Raw genomic sequence first — 22,020 nt, 5'->3', positions numbered from 1 at the left:
GCTGAAAACAAAAACAAAAGAATGCATTGATTGGGATAGTATAGATTTCCAAACCAAGTCCTACCTGCTTGTAGCCCTGGACAAGTCATTCAATCCTTCTGAAAACATTTTCTCATGTTTAAAAAAATGGTGATAACAACATTTGCCCTACCTACCTGATAAATATATTGTGATGATAAAATTAGACAGTGGCTATCAAAGCACTCAGAAAATTTTCCATCATGATTCAAAAATAAAGTGTTATTTAACATTCATGGACTCACTCTGTAATGGCTCTCTGACACCATGTATTTCACATTCACCAAGGTATACCATTACGGTATCTACTGTGCTACATACTCCGCTGTGCCGTAGAGACACAGCTTTTCTCAAGCTCACTTTACTAGAAAAAGGGAGCAAGAAGTAATTAGAACAAGGTGGTATGCGTCATTCTAATCCTCTGATTTGTTGCTAGTTCGAGCAGGAAACTGAAATGTACACATTACCTGAGATGTCATACAAACAATAGCCATTTGTGGAGTAACAGGCTTGATTATATAGCAATAAATGTTCTATTCCACTGTAAATGTCATTTTATCTTTATTGTCCTGTAGCATTCAGAACTAAATTAAGAATGTATTCATTTCCTAGAAAATTCTCTTTGGAAATGTACATTGAAGAGCACAAACTTAATTTTTTAAAATATGTTTTTATGGATTTCAGAGAGGAAGGGAGAGGGAGAGAGAGAGATAGAAACATCAATGATTGGCTGCCTCCTGCATGCCCCCCTACTGGGCATGTGCCCTGACAGGGAGTCTAACCGGCGACCTCTCGTTACATGGGACGACATTCAATCAACTGTCACACTGGCCAGGGCCTCTGCAAAATTTTCAAGCATCATTTCTTCTTGTCCAGCTGTAGTGCTTTTTGTATTTCTTTAGAGTAGTAGCTGGATCAACTTAAAAAATCCTATATACCTCCTTATTTAAGTTTATTCCTAGGTATCAATTCTTTTGGTACGATGGTAAATGGGATTGTTTTTTAAATCTCTCTTTCTGTAAGTTCACTTTTGGTGTATAAAAATGCCATAGATTTCTGGGCATTAATTTTGTATCCTGCTACATTGCCGAATTCATTTATTAAGTCTAATAATTTTTTGATGGAGTCTTTAGGGTTTTCTATGTACAGTATCATGTCATCTGTGAATAATGACAGTTTTACTTCTTTTCCAATTTGGATACCTTTTATTTCTTCTTCTTGTCTAATTGCTATGGCTAGCACTTCCAGTACTATGTCGAAAAGGAGTGGTGAAAGTGGGCATCCCTATCTCATTCCTGTTCTTAGGTGAAATGGTTTTAGTTTTTGCCCATTGAGTATGATGTTGGCTGCAGGTTTGTCATATAAGGCTTTTATTATGTTGACGTATGTTCCCTCTATTCCCATTTTTCTGAGTTTTTTTTTTAATCAAGAAAGGATGTTGGATTTTTGTCAAATGCTTTTTCTGCATCAATTGATATGACTATGTGATTTTTATCTCTCAATTTGTTTATGTGATGTATCACGTTTATTGATTTGCGGACATTGTACCATCCTTGCATCCCTGGGATAAATCGTACTTGGTCATGGTGTATGATCTTTCTGATGTACTGCTGGATCTGATTTGCTAGAATTTTGTTGAAGATTTTGGCATCTATGTTCATGAGGGATATTGGCCTGTAATTCTCTTTCATTGTATTGTCTTTATCTGGTTTTGGGATTAGGGTAATACTGGCTTCATAGAAAGAGTTTGGAAGTGTTCCTTCCTCTTGAATTTTTTGGAATAGTCTGAGGAGGATAGGTTTTAGTTCTTCTTTGAATGTTTGGTAAAACTCCCCTGTGAAGCCATCTGGCCCTGGGCTTTTGTTTGCTGGAAGCTTTTTGATGTCTGCTTCAATTTCCTCCATAGTTATCTGCCTATTGAGATTTTTACATTCTTCCTGATTGAGTTTTGGAAGGTTGTATTTTTCCAGGAATATGTCCATTTCCTCTAGGTTGTCTAGTTTGTTGGAATAGAGTTGTTCATAGTATTTTTTTTAACAATCCTTTGTATATCTGTGGGGTCTGTTGTTATTTCGCCTCTTTCATTTCTGATTTTGTTTATTTTGGTCCTCTCTCTTTGCTTCTTGGTGAGCCTAGCTAGAGGTTCATCAATCTTGTTTATCCTTTAAAAGAATCAGCTCTTGGTTTCATTGATCTTTTGTATTATTTTTTTGGTCTCTATGTCATTTATTTCTGCTCTGATCTTTATTATATCCTTCCTTCTGCTCACTCTGTGCTTTTCTTATTGCTCTCTTTCTAATTCTTTAAGTTGTAGAGTTAGATGATTTATTACCATTTTTTCTTGTTTTTGTTTTTTTTTTGAGGTAGGCCTGTAGAGCTATAAACTTCCCTCTCAGGACTGCTTTCACTGTGTCCCAAAGATTTTGGATTGTTGTGTGGAGAGCATTATGCTAAGCGAAATAAGCCAGTTAGAAAAAGGTAAATATCACATGATCTCACTCATTTGTGGAATATAATCAACAACATAAACTGATGAACAAAAACAGATCCAGAAACAGAGAAGCATCGGTCAGTCTGTCAAACCTCAGAGGGAAGGTAGGGGAGGGTGGAGGTAAGGGGGAGAGATCAATTAAAGGACTTATATGCATGCATATAAGCCTAACCAATGGACATAGACACCAGGGCATGAGTGGGGGGGGGGAGGGGAGGGGATGCAATGGGGGGATAAGGACACATATGTAATACCTTAATCAATAAATTAAAAAAATCCTATATAATGAAAGGCTAATTTGTACATTGTCCCCTTGGGAGTTCGACCAACCGGGAGTTTGACCGCTTGCTATGATGTGTGTGGAATGAAGGAAGGCCCCGGCTGGCGGCCAGCAGCCGGGGGAAGGAAGGCCCCAGTTGGCCCTGATCACCGGCCAGGCCGAGGGACCCTACCCGTGCACGACTTTCGTGCACTGGGCCTCTAGTATGTATATACTGAAAGAAAGCATTAGGCAGCTGGAGTTACTGCGGTGACCATTCATCCATCTGTCCAGCCACCTCTCTGGTGTTAGTTACTTCATGCTTACTTTGTACCCAGCATGAGCTCAGAAGAAATGTTTAGTTATGGCCCTCACACTTCTGGAAGCTTAAAATCTAGTTAGGGGACATGAAACTGGTGTTTATAGTGAAGCTTACCAAAGAGAAAACATTTATCTGGCCAAATACTTGAGGTTCATTATTTTATATGAACAACCAGGGGAGCTTTCTTTGCTTATGAACTGGAAGTTTTAAGTCACAGGAATGAGCAGTCAGATCTCACTGATTAGATCTCTGTTAGAAGTGATCCATTCTTTAAATTATCAGATCCCCAACTTAATTGAAGAAGGAAAGCTGAAGTCATTTGAAAGCAAAGTGAAAAGATTACAACTTTCCTTCTATAAAGAAAAAGTAAGGGAATATTTACTGAATCTGTAAAATTATAAAGGCAATAGATTATGTAAAACAAAAAATATAATAATTTTATTACTACATTTATAATTTATTGTGTACATTCTGAAACATAGTACTGTTTTGTTTTATTCTAGTCGGAAATATAATTTAATTAATTTCATGTTTTTATTTTTCCCTGTCTTAATTGATTTTAAAAACTGTTTAGAAAATTTTGACTGAGAACAGATCTGTCTTATGGAGTTTTCTTTTTTAAACAAAGTACAAGTATATATTTTACATATTTGCTTTTACTTAGAGGAAAAAAAAAACCTTACTTAGAAAAATACAACTTGGGTGTAGTACCATGTGGTGTAAACAACTGAACTATTTTACTTTCCTATGAATGAGCCAGTATATATTTATTACTGGAGTTCCAGCTATAAAATTCAGGTAAGGGGTTTAAATATACCCTAGAGTATTATTTAAAAATAAATTTGTTTCTTTCAAATAGGGTACCAGCCTTGGTCTATGACATTTGGGACAGAAATTAAAATATTAAACTTTTATTACCTAGTAAACTGAAAATAAAGTAAAGGTTAAATAAATACAAAGCAGAAAAAAATATATGTACAAAATCACAACCCCTAAGAGGACAAACAGTCTACTGTTCTCTACTATGAGAGCTTTATCAGCAGTAGTAATTCCACTGCGGGGGCAGTGCTAGTACTCAAAAATGTAAACAAGTATGTACTTTGTTTATATAAAGAAATATGCAGCATGGTGTGTATTTCTTTATAGATATCAAACAGCTAAATGGATTGTTTCAGTGCACCAGTAGGGGCCAGCAAAGAGTTCTTAGAGTTTTTCAGAACAGAATTGGCATTGAGATATGTTTATTTGATGTGTTAAATTCTTTTTAGACTTCTTTACTTACCAAAACACTCTCTTAAGTGAATAAATCGCAGAGACAGTGGAATAAAATATCTTGTGTGCTCAAACTATATTGGGGTATAGTTTTTCTGTCTAATCTGCATATATTTTTAATGGAATGTTTGCTTATGCTATTTCTTGGCAGAGTTTTAATAGTCAAAATATAAATGGCATCGTTTAAAGACTGTACTACTTGGCTGGAATAGGCCCCAAAATTATAGGAGAAAATGCTTGGTGACAGCTTCTCTTAAACTTTTTTTTTTCCTCTCAGCCGTATGCTCAATTTTTGCAATAGTATTACTAGGCAAATTTTGTATTTCTATCCTGCAGCTTTCACTTTGTATAAGAAGTGTTTTGGAAGCAAAAATATTTATCTGTTTGATCTCACGCTAAATTTTAAATGCACACCACAGTTTTGGTATTTCCAAATTGCATAACTGTTGGAACTTATCTTTAAAAATGTAACAGTCTCTATTCCTTTCTACATTAACTAACTTGACTAGATTCCTAGTATGGCTACTATTTGGAAATTCAATCCTCGATTTGATACTCAATTACATGGGGTTTCATTCCTACCAACTTCCTGTAATTCTATCCCTATGGGTAAAAATATTAGTGGTCAAACTGCGCTGGAGAAAGTATAGGCACTGTGATTCACGTAGTTAAATGTTCATTTAATAGAGCTGGAGTGAAAAAAACACTGTTTCAACTGGAAATGCTAGAAGATTGTTGTTCTTGTGTTACTCATTCATGCAAATTGGAGAAGGTATAATTGAAACAAGGTTGGCAGTGTGTGAGGCAGTGTGCTTGCTGCAGCTGAGCTCAGCTGAAAGGTCGCTGGAAATCAAGTGCTTTGTAACTGAAGGCATTTTGACTACAAGCAATTCAAGACATTTTGGAAGCGTCAGTCTCAGGAATGGGTCGTCTTTTTCTTTCCGTGATATCTGGTATCTAATGTTTTACTTGGGATAAAGACTACTATTTAAGAGCCCTTTCAGGCACCACAAATGATTTTTTCTTTCGACGCAGCGCAGCTGCTTCTAGCCTGTCTCCCGACAGAGATCTTTGTTATGACTTTCAGCCCTTAACATGTTTGGAAATGAGAACAAATGGCACAAAGCTTACGATTGCACTTTGCAGCCAGAAGAAGCAATACTTACCCTTTGTCAGAAACCTCCGGAGATGATTTGGATAGCGATGTTCACATGGGCTTCAGAAGACCCACGCGGATTTCAACGTCTAACGTTGTTCAGATGAAGCTGACTCCCAGACAGACGGCACTAGCTCCATTAATAAAGGAAAACGTGAAGTCGCAGGAGAGATCATCTGCTCCTTCACCTGAAAATGTTCATAAAAAGAGCAGCTGCCTACAGATTTCACTGCAGCCAACAAGGTACGGTAGCTGTCTCCAGTCTAGCAGTGCCTTGGCCGATGGTGAGGATGCTTCGTTTGCCTGTGCCTTGAAGGATGGCATTGACGGCAGTGCTGTGGCTGATACTGAACTGAATGCCATGAATGATGATAACTTTTTGAGCAACCCTGCCATGTGCAGCGGTAGCCTTAGTAACTTTTCGACCAGTGAAAACGAGTCTTGCAACAGCAACGGCAGTGATTATGGGTCATGCACCAGCATCACAAGTGGAGGCTCGTACACCAACAGTATCGTCAGCGACAGCAGTGGTTATACGTGTCCGCCCACGGATGAGACGTTTTTTGGTGGGAATTTATCTTCGGACAGCACCTCCAACAGAAGTGCGCCAAACAGGACTATTACCCCATGTGAAATTTTTTCGAGAAGTACAAGCACAGTTCCCTTTGTCGAGGATGACTTGGAGCATGGACTCGAGATTATGACATTGTCAGTGAGCAGAGACTCAAAAATTCCACTAAAACGTTGTTCATCCTTAGTCATTTTCCCTAGGAGTCTTTCCAACACCCCACCAACTTCTCCAACAGGTACAGGTACTCTTCCAAGCAAAGGATCCTATCAAACCTCACACCAGTTTATTATTTCTCCCGGGGAAATCGCCCACAGCGAAGATGGTGCTGGTGCTAAGGGGTTTCTCTCCACAGCTGTCAACGGGCTCCGGCTGTCCAAGACGGTCGGTACTCGCGGAGAAGTGAGAGACATACGACCGCTGCACGGGAAGGGCTCGTCACAAAAGAAAATGGTTATCGCAAATAATAGTCCCAATCAGACTGTCTTTGAAAAGCCATCGGAAGGATATTCGTGCGTCTCAGTGCATTTCACCCAACAGAAAGCAACCGCATTAGATTGTGAAGCTGCGAATGGTGATTGGAAACCAGAGATGTCTGAAACTGAGCTGAATTCTGATTCAGAGTATGTGAAGCTTACGGATAGGACATCTGCATGTTTGCCATCCTTCCCAAATGTAGATTACCAAAGAAATAGCAGTGGACAGTTGGAAAGACCAAATTTACAGATAAACCAAAACCATGCTATTTTACAAAGAAGTATTTCATTAGGAGGAACTTACCCAAATGTTTCCTGTTTATCCAGCCTTAAGCACAATTGTTCTAAAGGGGGACCATCTCAATTACTCATAAAGTTTGCATCTGGAAATGAAGGTAAAGTTGATAATTTACCAAGTGACAGCAACAGAGGTTTCACAAATGAACTATCTAAATCTTCGAAGCATTCTTGTCAGGTAAGTTTCCTTTGGTCTCGGTAAATGTTAATTTATATTAGAATAACTATGAAATAGTTGGTTAAAATTTATTATAACTAAACAGTTTTATATACTTTCCTGGTCCTTAGCTAGCAAATATTTTTGTAGTAATGAACTTTATATTTGTAAATCTAAAGAACCTCCTGTAATTTGTCACTCTATTTATTTTAGCAATGTAGAAAATATTCATTAAAAAAACTTTCCAAAGTGATTTAGGCCATAAAACATTTCTGTAGCATAAAAACAAGCTTTAAATAATAACACTTTACCTTGGTATATTTATTTTACCCTCCCCTCAAGTGGCATCATATTTTAATGTCTAACTTCATTTTTTATTCCAATTTTCAAAGTGCTCTTTTAGTACTCTCCCCTTCTTAATCATTGTAAAATAAAGCAAAATGTAGAATGCATATTTAAAATATTTTTTAAAAAACCTATGTGAAAATCTTGTTATAAATGAACATGGAGAAAACTGTTTTTTTGAGCATGATTTTATTAGATCATTGTTAAAAACTATTGTGTTCATCTTTGAAGCAGAGGAAAAATAAATGGCATTTTCATTTGTATATACCCTTAACCACAGGAATTTTGTTTCCACCCTATTTTTCTTTAGTTACCAGTTAAGACTGCCTTCTAGAATGTAGCTTACTCTTTCAACAATATTAAAATTTCAATTTTATATATTTTAATTTGGTTTCAATTGCTAGGTATTTCTCATAATTTTCTAGTTACCTTATTAATTTGTTATTTTGTTAATTTTGCTTTATTTTATTAGTAATTTAACTCTAATGAATCTTAACCAAAACATTTCTTTATGTAATGTGGCCTTTCCAAAGTATCTTAAGTGTTTGGACCTTAAATAGATTTTAAAAATTTTTGTATTTGGAAGGTCTTGCCAGGATATTAAAACATTTTTAATACCGGAATATTAAAAAAAATTCTGACTAAAGCAATTCTAGATGACAGTACAAAACAATTTTTTTTTTTTTTGCAGGGGTAGGAGGGGTGGAAACTTATCAGTTTATCTGTGTTTATATAACACTCAATATCTATATTAAAGATTAAAAATACTTCTGGATAAGTAGCTTAAAGTAAATAAAATATTCAGTAATTGCTAGTTTGTTTTCTCTCTTTTGAAATCTGGTAAATATAATCATTGTTACCCAATACCCAGAAGTTAATATAAGCAACTACTTTATTGAAGATGAAAAAGGTCAGATTTCATATTCTGATCTGTTTTTTAGAATTGTTAATTCTATTTACAAAACTGTTTAAAAATGAGCTTTTAGGAGATGATAGTCTATTTGACTGTTTTGACCCCTAAAAGAAAGCAATGAAGTGATACTATGAAGAAACATATATTAATAATTTGCTATTTGAATTTACATGTACCTTGTAAATTTATTTTACTTTTCATGAAATCATTAATCTGAAAGGAATAATTAACCTAGAAATACTTATAGAAATATCCTTAAAATAGTTTATTTTGTGGCAGTGGTATAGTTTGTTGTTGTTTATGCTTTTGAAAATAGTATTTTTAATGTTTTTAATAAAGTGTGACTAAATACTTTGCATGGCTAAAAATATGCACTTTCATTGGTTTTATTTAACTTAGTAAGCTTACAAATATTTTTTTTTGTGACAGCCAAATGCCTACCTTTGTGCAGATTCTATTTTTTGGGTAGATTATTGGATTATAAAATGGTTCAAAAGTGTGTAATTTTCCAGAGAGCTTGAAATTGTTTATTAAACAATTCTTTATAAAAGTATAAACAATATACTGACCATTAAATTCAACATATACTAGATCGAAATTGATCTAAATGATTAATGGTAAGTCAAGGGCTTGTTTTAAGAGGAAAATACCAATGTTTTTTCTAAACATAGCAGTGGCAACAGTAATGAGATTTTAGAAATAATCCCGTGTTTATCAATAATTATATATTAATCTAATTATAGTGGTATATTGTAACTCATTTATAAATAAACAGCTCCCAAAATATTTCCCATGACTCCAGTTAGTCTGGGTTAGTGTTCTGATTTGCTGAGTCTGGATTCACATTTAACAAGTTGATATTAGAGTAGCATTTAGTAATGTCAGCTATCTGTACCGAGCAGCCGTGAAATTAAATCACTGCTTTGGTCAGGGACCCTTGATTCTAAGCGCTGAGAGGACTACATATTCTTTTCTTATGTGTTCGTCTTTAGCGGCATGGGATTCATTTTCTAGCTCTCTATAATCAGCAGCCCATTAATGACTACTTTTTTAAATTGAGTGACAAGTCTTACCTGTATCTATGACAGGGCTCTGTTCTGTGTTTACAATTTAGAATGAAGATGAGCCTTGTAGTCTGCATGATGGTGTTTATTTTATTTATTCGCTATCAAAGACTATACCAGTAACTGACATATGTTTACTACATATACTTTTGAAAAACAATATTACTTTTGTAAAGGCTGTTTAATGGCTTTTGATCTGAAAGTAGGTATTTGATGTTTTAACATTGTATGTAATATTTTGTCAGGTCTATCAAGAAGTAAATCAAGGAACCAAAGTAGTTTTTCTCCAGTTATAGAAATTACTATTCATATTTCTAAAATCTGTGTAATAGTTAGTTTACTCATTATCATTTTATTTTTCTCTATCCGTTGTTTTCTAAATTTCATATATTATGTTGTGAGGATGCTCACAGTTTTCATTACCTTATTATTTAAAATACTTTAGCATTTTGCCCAAAGTTATATATTTCTTCCATTCTTCACAATATGCATGTTTTTATCAGAAAGTTTGGCTTTATATTTTTTCTTTTTGTTATGAAACTTTTTTGTCCATTTTCTGTTACTTAATCCTGGGTAGGTAAATTGCTTAAGCTTAGTATAGTACGACTTTAAAAGACTATGTTTCAGTGATTTCAAAAGCCTTTAACACTAATCTCAAGATTATACATTTCAATAATTTAGTTGTTCTTCCTAAAATAAATGTCTTAAATATGTACTTATTTTAGTGTTCCATTATTTTCTGGGTTTTCATTTTATTAACTTTAACAGCATATTTAGAGACATTTGGTTAAATTTATTTTGAACAACAATTAATCTCTCCTGTAAAAACCAATGTAGTTTTGCTCTGGCCAGTATGGCTCAGTTGGTTGGATATCATACTGTGCACGAAAGCGTTGCTGGTTCGATTCCTGGTCAGGGCACATGTCTGGGTTGTGGGCTCGGTCCCTGGTGGGGAACATGCAGGAGGCAGCCCATCGATGTATCAGTTTCTCTCTTTCTCCCTCTCCCCCCTCCCCTGTACTCACTCCCCTCTCTTTCCTCTCTCTCTAAAAAATTAATTAAAAACCCACAATATAGTTTATAAATATTGACTCTCAAACTGTGATGCAACATTGTTAAATGACCAGTTTTGGAAATTTAGTGAGAAATTTATGCTTGTATATGTATATGTCTTAGAACTGAGGAACTATAATATTAATTTCAGAGTGGGTCAAGGAGTTGAATTCTTTGCTTCAAAAATACTTTTACTTTCTCTGTAGATGTGTCTTCTTTAATTCATTCATTTAGCACACATTTGAGTCCCTACTATTTACCAGGCACTGACCCAAGCACTGGGAATAAAAGATAATAAAGTGCAAGTCTCTATTTTAGGAGCTCCCATTCTAGTAACAGAGACACACTGGTAAACAAAAAAATTTCAGTGTAATGTGTGATGTACTAAAATAGAGGTGTGCATGAGAAAGTGAGAAAGATGCAACAGTATTTGTCTGGAGAAGAGGACCTGGTTGGTAGAGGAAGACTTCAAAGAGGAGGTGACATTTGAGCTGAATCTTAGTAGGTGAGTTGGACTTCCCCAGGCAGAGAAATCAAGGAGGATGTTCCAGGGCAGTGATTCTCAGTCTCAGCACTATTGACATGTAGGGCTGGTTACTTTTTGTTGTATGGGGTTGATCTGTGCCTTTTAGGATGTGTAGCAGCATCTCTGGCCTCTACCCACTGGAGGCCAGAAGCACCCCACTTCCCCAGTTGGGACAATCAAAAAATGTCTCCAGTCATTGCCACAGGTCTCATAGGGACAGAATTGACACCTGTTGAGAATCCTTGCTCTAGGCCAGCAATTTTCAACCTTTTACATCGCATGGCACACATAAAGTAATTACTAATATTCTGGGACACACCAAAAAGTTTATTTTTTGCTGATCTGACAAAAAATAGGTATAATTTTGATTTATTCACACTAGGTGGATTCTTTTGTGTTGGCTGTTATCATTTTTTTAATTTGACAATCTAAGGGAAAAGAGGTCAGTGCCCCTGACTAAATAGTCTGGTATTGCATGTTTTAAAAATACTTGTGGCACCCCAGTTGAAAGTCACTGCTCTCGGCAGAAGCAGTCAGTTGCACATGCAAGGTCAGTTGTGTGAAAGAATCACCCTACAAAGGGTTGAGTGTGACTCAAGCATAGGGAGTCCAGCAATATGGGAGGAGATGATGAACTAAAAGTGGATTGGAGTCCCTTTGGGTGTGATCCCTCATGCTGAAGAGAGAGCAGCGTTAGCCTCCTGCTAACAGAAAATAGTTAGGCAACAGAAGTCTTTACTTGCAAGTGTAATGTGCTCATTTCTGTTTTTAAGTAATATTTTTATGACACTATGGATTATAAATGAATCATGTGGTGTGTTTTTTTAACTTAGATTTTTGGGTGAATGGTGATATGAACTGAGATAGGGTATTCAGGAGAAGGGGCCAGATTGGAGAGTGAAGAGGAAGTCAAGATTAAGTTTACGTACTGGGAGGCTGCCCTGTCAAGTAGGGCAGGTGGAGATACAGGACCAGTGCTCAGGGGAGATAGCAGAGCTGGAAATGGAGGTTGGGAGTTATGAGTATAGTCTTATGTAAGGATGAACTGAAAAGCATGAAAGTGAGACAGGGATTGGGGGTGGGTGGGAATAAATCAGAACTTTGGGACCACAAACTCTGGGGAGACAGTGGAAGAAGAGATAAAGAGAAGACTAAGAAAGAGCCACTAAAGGGCAGAGAGTCCTGGGAAGCATGGAGGTGTGGAAGGCAAGGGAAGGAAAAATTCAAGGTGGGCAGCATACAATGCCACAGAATTTATGTATCCTTCAAATGCGGCAGTAAGGAGGTCCTTGGGGACATTAGCAAGAGTATTCTCAGGAAAGTAGTGGAAAAGCCTGGTTGAAATACAAATGAAACAGGTAAGGAAGCAAAATAGCAAGTGAAGATTGCTTGCTAAATGTCACCAAATAGGCATGAGATACTGTAGGCAAGGTATATATTTAGTGGCTACTATATAGAAGACAGTATTAGGTGGATATAAGATGTATAACACAGATTCTCTGTCTACAAGAACATTGTAGTCTATATTCTGGGGGGTGGGGGGAAGCTGTACCTCCCTGTTGTTTCATCTTAGAACTATAGAATAAAGGAGTGTACATTGTAAACACCAAAATGGAGATTCAGCAATATGAAGTGAAGGAAATTAGAAGCGAAAACTTGAGGCCACCTATGAATAGTCACAACTCAATTTGAACAGCACTACTCTTTCTCAGTTTCCTCCCTACCACCAAAAATAAGACAAAGCTAAGACAGAGCTTCCGCGTAGAAAACAAGTCAGGGTTTAAGGCCTATTCCTGGAAACCATTTGGAGAGTAGGCACCTTTGCCTTTATGTCACTGGCTTCCTCCAGGATATGGAGCCTACCAGGTGCTAGCTATTGTGGGCCCTCACCCTTGCAAACCCACTCTCCCCTTACATTATGCATGAGAGTGGAACAAGGTAGAGCAGGAGAAGCCATGACCAGGGGCCAATTTAGGCAGAAGGGGCTTGGCAGAGGCCCTGGGTGTGGCCAGCCAATGTGTTGAGGTCAGGAGGGTGGTTAGCAGTAGGAGCAAATGAGTGCTGAGAAAGTGAACCAATGATGTTGTCAACATAGCCAGGAAATACCTGAAGTGTTGCTCAAGTGTGTGATTCAGTATTCTTTGTTTGCCCATGTGTGAGATTGGAAGACTATGGTCAGATGAAGACAGACACTTAGGAGATTTATAAAAGAAAGCCTTTCAAAACAAGAGGTGAACATATCTTACCTCGATTCAGTGACATCTTTTGAGGAAGGCCCTCAACATGGGAGCAATTATTGGAAAGCAATTTTACCTTCAATGAGATTTAACTAAACGGCTTAGATGTAACTAGAGCAGGTCTGAGAACTTGGAAGGGCAAGTAGTAGCATGTCTGTGTGCCTTGTAGCTCCGTTCCTGGCAAGTCACAACACAGAACACCTTGACCAAGAGGATGTCTCTATTTAGGCTTGAGGGTATCTGTGTGTGGGGGTGTAGGGGGGGGGGAGATCAAGCCTTCTCTTGACTTAGATGTATTACAAAACCACAACACTCTGAAATGTTTTGTGCTTACCTTAACAGAAAAAAATACTACTAAGCAGCAACAAATTTACATCAAGGATATTGGTAGCACAGCAGACAATGTCTTTAAATTCAATTGTTCATTAAGTAAAGAAATATTTTTAACAGAATTTTTATCTTTAGTTTCCCTTACAGAAGCCGAGAGTGTAACATTTTATGATATAGCTAAAATAATATTACCCAGGACTACTTAATTTTTTTCTTTTTCTCTCAAATTTTTGGTGGTCGGTATTGCCTTCTAATGCTTTAGGGATTGCAGTTGGAGAATGGCGTGTTAAGTTTTCAGTTGTTAAATGCAGATTCTGGTTCAGTAGGTCTGTGGTGGGGCCTGAGAGTTCCGTATTTCCAACAAGCTCCCAAGTCATACCAGTGTTCCTATTTCCCCAAACACACTTTGAGAAGCAAGGTTTAGGACCATTCATTTATGAAAGCAGTAATACAGTTCATAGTTGAATTATTCAATGGTGGTCCCTGTCCTGCTTTTACATAAAGAAGAGCCATAAGTATACTGTGGCCAAGGCCAAATAATTTGCAAAGAGATTTAAATCCACTTAGGCATTTAGAGTAGTTATTGATTGAGACCATGTAATACAGGAGAGATTGTTCAGACCAAGAAAAATACATGAGCAAGGTTGCCTACCTGCCTCATAAAAGAACCTTAATAATATATTCTTCCAGAATTCTATTAAATTTCCCAGGTTTACCTTTTAGTTTCATCTAAGGACTTAAAAATATTGGTCTAAAAAAATATTGGTCTATAAGGCATGCAGTTCTACTTAAAGAAATCTATTTAATTCATCATGGCTGTTATCCTAGTTTATTTGAAATGTTATATTTTTCTTCATTATGCTGGCTTATTCAAGCAACATCTTCTATCTTCTCTTTGCGAACATTTTTAGTCTTTTCAATATTCTTTCCTCTATCAGTGCCAGATAGGATACTACTAAGAATGTTTAAATATTACACATGGTTTATATAATGAATTGAAACATCATATATAATACATGCTGAGTTATGAACTGTCCTTTTGATAGCTCTATAAGGAAAAAGTTTAAAAATTCTTTATGTATAACTTTAGCGCTTCTTAAAATTATATATTACTTCTCTAGTATAAATCAGTATATGAAAATCTTAGGAACTGTTCTTCCATTCGAGCAGCTTAAAGAAATCTTATTGATGCCTGGGTTTTTGTAGTCTTTATGGCTACCAAATGGCTTAGCCCCGTGGTCGGCAAACTGCAGCTCGCGAGCCACATGCGGCTCTTTGGCCCCTTGAGTGTGGCTCTTCCACAAAATACCACAGCCTGGGCAAGTCTATTTTGAAGAAGTGGCGTTAGAAGAAGTTTAAGTTTAAAAAATTTGGCTCTCAAAAGAAATTTCAATCGTACTGCTGATATTTGGCTCTGTTGACTAATGAGTTTGCCGACCACTGGCTTAGCCTAATTTCAGGAAGCCTCATAAGATGAAAAAAAAAAAATGAGAAAAAGGAAACATAGCAAGAAAAAAGTTAAAGATGGAAAGATGGAAATACATAGGCAAGCAAGCAGGCAGACAATTGTAAATTTTCTAGAATTGATCAGAGGAGAATTCTAGACAAGGGATTAAGCAAATGGGCAATCTTTTCTGGGCTCTGATTTACTAGAATGTGATTCCCTAAATCAGGGACTTTTTGTCTTATTCACTGTTACAGCACCAGGACCTAGAACAGTGCCTAGCTCAAAAGAGACACTCAACAAACATTTAGTAAGTAAAGTAATGAATGAAGCCAGGAGACCCTTTGGGATGGGGTAGAGGCGACTGGAGGACCCTGAGAGATGAGGGTAGCCAGACAGCCTTGCACAAACAGATAACCAAACTAGGATATTTAAGTGATGACTATAATGATGAGTGGGAGCTACTTGATGCTTTATGCTTTGCATGAAAGAGTGGCACTCTTAAATGAATACCTTGTCCCCGGGGTGGGTGCCAGTGGAATATTATGATCGTGACTCAAGGATTAGTTTCCACAGTGGAGTCTGATTCATAGCCTACATATTCCACTAACTGGTACCGTAGAACTATGTGTCTGGGTAGAGGTTCAGACCAAGTTTTCTAAAGAGAAGATTGAATGGGCCAAAACTCTTAAGGGTATTTAAACAAAGGCCATTTGACTAGCTTTAAATTTATCATTGTTGAATAAAACGACTTCATTCCAGACTTGATGTAAGAGCTGGATTCTCAGAGTTGTTCCTGGAGTCTCAAGTAACTGTTTTAGCTGAGAATGACCTTTACCTTTTGTACCAAGACTGAAAGACTGAACCCTCTCAAAGAGTCACAGAGCTTAATGGAAACTCAAGTCATCTTCAAAGCAAATGAGTTTAACAAGTATTTATCAGAAATAGAATATGTGCCTGCTGTAAGTGACAAATATTATTCCTGGCATGGATGAGTTTATAATTTAGATGAGAAGACAGCATAAACCATTGAAATAAACAACCAAAGTACAATAATGTGTAATATTTAATAATATTCAAATACTTCAGGCAGGTGAGCACCTAAGGTCTGAGATATGTGGTTGCCTGTATAATTTTAAACCAGCTTTAATTTTTATCAAGATAATACATGTGCCTATTTTTAAAATCAGGTGTTATTTCTTTGAAGATTTCTCTGTTCTCTCTGCCTCTTGGATTGATCTGATAATTTCCTATTCTCTCTTGTTTTCTGTCTCTTTGCCTCCTTATCCTATTTTCAGGAAGATTTCCTTCAAGTTTCTCTTCTTTAATTTTAAAATTTTGGTTATTTAATTCCTATAGTTTTATCTTGTTTTGTGATGATTCGATGTTTTTATTCTTATTTTACAAATACTATATATATTACTGCTGGTATCTTCATTGAAACATTAAAATATAATGCTATCTATTGGGGGAGCATGCTGGAACATTCATGACATAGTTAATAGGAGTTTCATTTAGTGGTTCTGGTCTGTATTGAAAACAGTTTGCCCAAATCTGCTTGGTACGTATTAAATCTAAGAGTGTTCAAACAATTCACTACCGGTATTACAGAATGAGCAACTAATTGAAACACTAACACGAGACTGTTCTAGACAGAATTTGCTAATGGAGTTTAACAACTGTATTGAATAAATGCTATTGTTTATTTTAGAATATTTTATTTCAGGTTTGCTTTGTTTTGAAATGGGTCCTACATTGTCTCTGGGTCCTGTGGGTCACTTTGTGGTTATTGTTGCTTGTTTCTTGTTGTTATTGGACATTTTCCTCCAGGAGTCCAGTGGACCTTGCTGTCTGTCCACATTTGAGAAGGAGTCACTGAAGTGAACTGGAGGCTCTGTAGTTGTGTGGTGTGGGCCTTCGCAACTAGTGGGCTTCCTTGTAGGGAGGCCTGTAACTCAGCATCTGGAGGGCTTTTCTCAGATCAGTTTGTTTCTCCAGAAAAGGCACTCCCAGTGATTAGCCCGTTATGTTTGCTAGCCATGGAAACGAAGGTGACTTCTTTCTATAGGCTCTGAAACTGAGTTAATTCAGGATAAAAGATGCCTTAAAAGTAATATTTACTTACCAAATTCTTAAGGCCTGATGATAATTTAAATAATTTACAGTAAGTGAGGGGCCTGGTTTCATACCTTTTGTCTGAAATATATTGAATACATTCTATAAGTGAAGATCTCCTAGAAAGACTAAATTAAATGTTCTTTATAATGGAATATACAGTTTCCTTAACATATTTCCCAACCTTTTACATTTCTTGGCAATACACTTAAATGTAAGTGTGCATGCCTGTCACTCTGAGGAAGAGAGTAGACCTATTAAAAATGGGTTTGGAAGGAAAAAGAGACCGTAATGACCCTCTACTAGAATGTATTATTGCATGCTCACTGCCACCAGAACTTAAAACTTCAACTATGATATTTTTTAATTTGGAGAAAATCCTGCTGTATGCTTGTAAACTCCTAACCCTCTGTGTGTATCTGTAAAACTTTAAACCAGGTAACATATTATACACCTTTCAAACAGCTCTCTGAGATAGTAGTTATCTCCATAGATGAAATAAGGAACAAGCTCAGAAAAGTTAAAATGACTTACTCAAGATCATAAATCTAGGCAATGTCATATATAGGCCAATATTCAGGTCTGTTATATGTTCTACAGCACTTTTCTGCAGCATCACAAGCCAAGAGGACTTTCATTCTACCCTGCAGCAGGAGGAATCCACAAAATAAAGCTGCTGAGGGCAGGTTATTCTAGTAAAAGTAGCATCAGAAAGAAAGAAGTGAGAATTGTTTAAAGGAAAATTTCCACCTGGACTCACTACCATCTGATAATGAACTTTTACACTCTGCAGAATATATAATCCAATCAAGTCCTTTCTTATTGCCATTGGTGAATGAAAGCTACATTCAAGGATTATTGTTTGAGCACATTTTTACTAGAGAACCAGTTTATTTTTCAAGTATTTTTTCTATTCTTCTGTCTTATGACTCAATATTTATCATTGTGCTATTCTTTCTGATTGTTTTTATTGATCAAATAACACATACTGTGTGTTTCTACCTCCTAAAACACTGTTTATGAATTTCATTTGTCTGTTCTTTTTCTTCAGTAACTATTATAAACTACCTAAATCATTATAAACTACCTATATTTTTTTGTTTAAAGTATTGGAAACTTTCAGACACACACAGAGGTAGGAAGATTAATGCATTGAGCCCCCTTGTGTGTCTCCAGTGAACCCCCAGTTTCAAAGTTATCAACATTTTGACAATCATTGTCATTCATCTCCTCTCCTCCGCTATTGTTTTTTTCCCTTTGGGTGACTTCTCAGGAGCACCCCTGAAAAGCTTAACTCAACCTTTCCTTAGGTATGATAAAAGGTGTGGGGGGGAATTATGATTCTGAACACGGAAGCGTGAATAAATTAGTCAGCTCAGGGGAGCTTTCTGAATCCCAGGGCAAGAACTAAACACAAAATCTTAAAACCAGAAAGTACTGTTTCACTAAAAAATTTTCTAGAACTCCATCTGTGAAGTACAGTGGCCAGTAACCACATGTGGCTATTGAGATTTTAATTAATTTAAATTAAATCACACTTAAAATTCTGAACCTCATTTGCACTACCCACATTTTAAGTGCTCACATGTGATTAGTAGCTACTGCACTGCACTGCACAGCACGATATAGAATAGCCATTATTGCAGAAAGTTCTGTTGCCCAGGGCTCCTCAACATTCCGTTTGAGAAGCAAAGCATTGATGCCCCTGTAACTTTGACAGTGCTCTAAGGTATTGAGGAAGGTACCTAAAGCTACAGTGCGTGGGAGCTGTGGTGACTGAAGGAGGGGAGCCACATCCAATGGTCTTATTTTTCTCCCCTGGCACCTGTCTTGCTGTTTAAGCAAGAAAAATTTGGCTTTAAAGGGATCTTTTGAGTTCTTATTTTCTTAAACAACAGTAACCCACCCCCCCCCTCCTTTTTCCTGTTTTCATTGATATATTATATTCTTGAATAAAAATTATGAGTCTCCAACCATGGGAGAAATTTTAAAAACTGCTTATAGGTGAGGGAAACTTATATTTGACCAGATGATCAGGTCATTAAATTGTAAGAATAATCAGTTTCTATTTCTGAAATGTGTTTTTTTTTAACTGAGAAAAGATTATTCATTTCGAAAAGTAAAAAGTATTAAACATTTTATTCTACAACTACATTAGTAGTCTTGTACCAAGGACTAACTAACAACAACAAAAAAACAAACAAACAAACAAAAACAGAGCAAAGAAAAAAAAAGAAAAGAAAAATTACTTTGGGAATCATTTGAGAATTATTTTGTTGTTTAGAGGAATTCTCTGGCCAGACCTTTTGGGTCTTCTCCCAATAAGTTCATTTTACCGACAATAAACCTTTGAATGTATTTGCCAGTCACTGTGCACCATTTGTGCGTAATACTATTTGTTGACGATTAGGGGAAATACTAATGAAATTCCAACAAGCAGATTTTGCTTTTAAAATGTCTTTTGTTGTGAAATGCAAAAGAGTTGGCGACATCGTCCCAACTTTTGATGGGGCAGTCTAAGCCAGGAAGGCAAAGAACCTATATAATATAATTTGAAATTAATTTAGATATTAATTAAAGTAGAAGGATTGGAGAGTTGAAATGATTGTAACTTCAAGACTGCTTGCTCATGAATCAAAGAGTTTGCAGGAGGATCGCTTCATTAAAGTGGTCTGTAGCCTGAAGACTTGGATTTGTCAACAGAGTTCTCCAGACCTACGACTGCTGGCTGCTGTTTCATACACTGGAGAAACATAGTCAGTATAAAGTTCAAAGATTTATAAACTTCAGCTTCAGTTACCGTATTTTCCGGCGTATAAAACGACTGGGCGTATAAGATTTTCCTGGGTTAAAAAGTCGTCTTATACGCCGGAAAATACGGTACCTTCAAAGATGATTAAACTGGAATTTGGAGGAGTTAATCTAGCAAGTAACCTAACAATGAGCTAAATAGTGACTTCCTTCTGTGTGCAAGGCGTTGCAAGGCCCTGCACGATATGGCAAAACTTAGGAATTCTTTTTAACCTTCCCTTTCACATTGTTTAAACATCCTTAGATTATATTTAAATGAATCAATGAGGTAGTTTTATCTGAATCTAAGTCTACGTGAGTTGTGGATTTCACCTCTCATGGGTGTATTTTTTTAAATTTGTGGGTAGTATCAATAGGAGATTAGGGTTGTAATCCCATGAGACTTGAATAATAGAGTTTCACACAAAATATTGTCAACCTACCAACTCTGTGCGGATTCCACGTGGTGCCAAGGATGGGAGAGTGGCTCATGGTCACTAGAGGGCAGAAAAAGTCAGGAAGAGATGGGGAAGCCTGGGGAGAAGTGTCGGGAAAGCTTGCTCGGCTCCTTCATAAGGAAAACAACCTCTTACAACGCAAGAAAATACAGGTCAGTCCCAGAGGCAGGAAAGCCAGTAAATGATCCAGGAACTGGGCCATAGTCACAGCAGGGAGAAATGTGGTCAGGGGATCGATAAACCAGTCTGCGTCTGCACATTACCAGGCCATCACACTCATGACAGAGGACTAAGTTCAAGTCCAGGTTGAAAAGGCAGTCAGATTGTAGGGAGTGGAGCAAGTCATTTAACCCTTTTGATTATTTCTCTAATGCGGTTCCATACTGACCCTCATGGGATGGGCAAGTGGTACTTTAAGTCGCAGGGAAATCTGATAACCATCTTTTGATATCGGAGCATTTCCTGTCATATTGTTGAGTTGGTTTTATAACGTTAGAACTATCACTCTTTTCTTCCCGGTAAGTTCTCTTCACATCGTAGAGTACTTCCTTGGATCTAAATAGCTAGTTTTTACAAAGGAGAGATTAATTGATATAAAGATGATATAATTTTCTAATAAGTCAGGCCATTTCCATTTTTTAAAATTAGTAATTTAGAATTTACCTCTAGTTATTAAATACCCATAAAGGCAGGGTGGGATAGGGATAAAACAAAGAATAAAAGTTATCCCTAACTCTTCTATATACATCCATAGCATTCTGTATTTTTACTTCAGTTTTTGCACACATTCTAATTACAGGTGCATGTTTGTCAAGCAGGCAGGATTGTACGCTTCATGACATCAGGAACATTCTCCCACATTTAGCATAGAGCCTGCCTATAGAAGCCAATCACTAACATTTGTTGACCTCACAGAATTTATAATGCTATTGGAGTGGAAGGGAACTGTAAAACAGATGTTAAAAGATACAAGATGAAGTAGAATTTCAGAGGAGAAAATTAACACTTTAGTCTCATCAAGAAAATTCTCATTAAAATGGCATTTAGCTGGGCCTCATATGTGGCTAGGACTTACACAGGAAGAGAGAGAGAGAGAGAGAGAGGAGACAGAGACAGAGAGACAGAGACTTTCCAGAGAGCAGAAGTGAGAGCAAAGGCATCATATTTTACTGGGGAGGCTTATATTAATAGATAAGACTGCAAGATAGATTGGAAAAACACATATGGATGGCCTAGAATCCCATGCTAAGGAATTTATAGTTTTCAATCTGGGCCAATGTTTTTGAAAAGTATTCCTATCCAGTCCGTAAGATACCTCATATAAAACCTATCCCATTGACAAATAAGTTTGCCTAATGCTACATGCTATATTTCTTGGAATGTCACAATGCACACCAATAAAGTTAAGTTCCTAAAGTCCTACAGGAAATAAACTTTTGAACTTCCTTTAACCAAGTATTTCCCAAATATGTGACCACCTTTGAACTCTTTTAGTATCCAGCCAATCTATTATTCCTCAGAGCACACTTGGGAAATGATGTTTATGCAATAGCCAGTCTTCAAAGGTTTTGAAAGGAGGATTGCCGTAATTGGAAAATATGTTTATATTTTTACACCTTGAGCTAGAAAGAAATGCAAATGTATAGATACCCGATTCATTTTGCTTCTTCTAGAGGGATTTATCTTTGTCTTAATTTACATTGTGTGTTATCTTAAAACGACCAAGTTC

At 36.7% G+C, this 22,020-nt stretch overlaps 1 protein-coding gene across 3 annotated transcripts in view; it reads left to right on the top strand.

Annotated features, from left to right (window-relative positions):
- Window positions 1-22,020, top strand: part of NEDD4 (NEDD4 E3 ubiquitin protein ligase) — a 116,951-nt gene that overhangs the window by 42,537 nt on the left and 52,394 nt on the right. The window contains exon 1 of one of the 3 annotated variants that reach the window (XM_079767566.1): window positions 5,010-7,037. The exons of the other annotated variants lie outside the window; for them this stretch is intronic. Coding sequence (XP_079623692.1) covers window positions 5,478-7,037 — 1,560 coding nt within the window. The 5' untranslated portion in view covers window positions 5,010-5,477. Of the gene's footprint in view, window positions 1-5,009; window positions 7,038-22,020 lie in introns of those variants that run through there. 3 annotated transcript variants of the gene reach the window in all.

Source organism: Cnephaeus nilssonii (assembly GCF_951640355.1).
Source record: "Cnephaeus nilssonii genome assembly, chromosome: 4".
Lineage (NCBI taxonomy): Eukaryota > Metazoa > Chordata > Mammalia > Chiroptera > Vespertilionidae > Cnephaeus > Cnephaeus nilssonii.
Note: the sequence above shows the minus strand (reverse complement) of the source record. Positions and strands in the feature narration are given on the sequence as shown.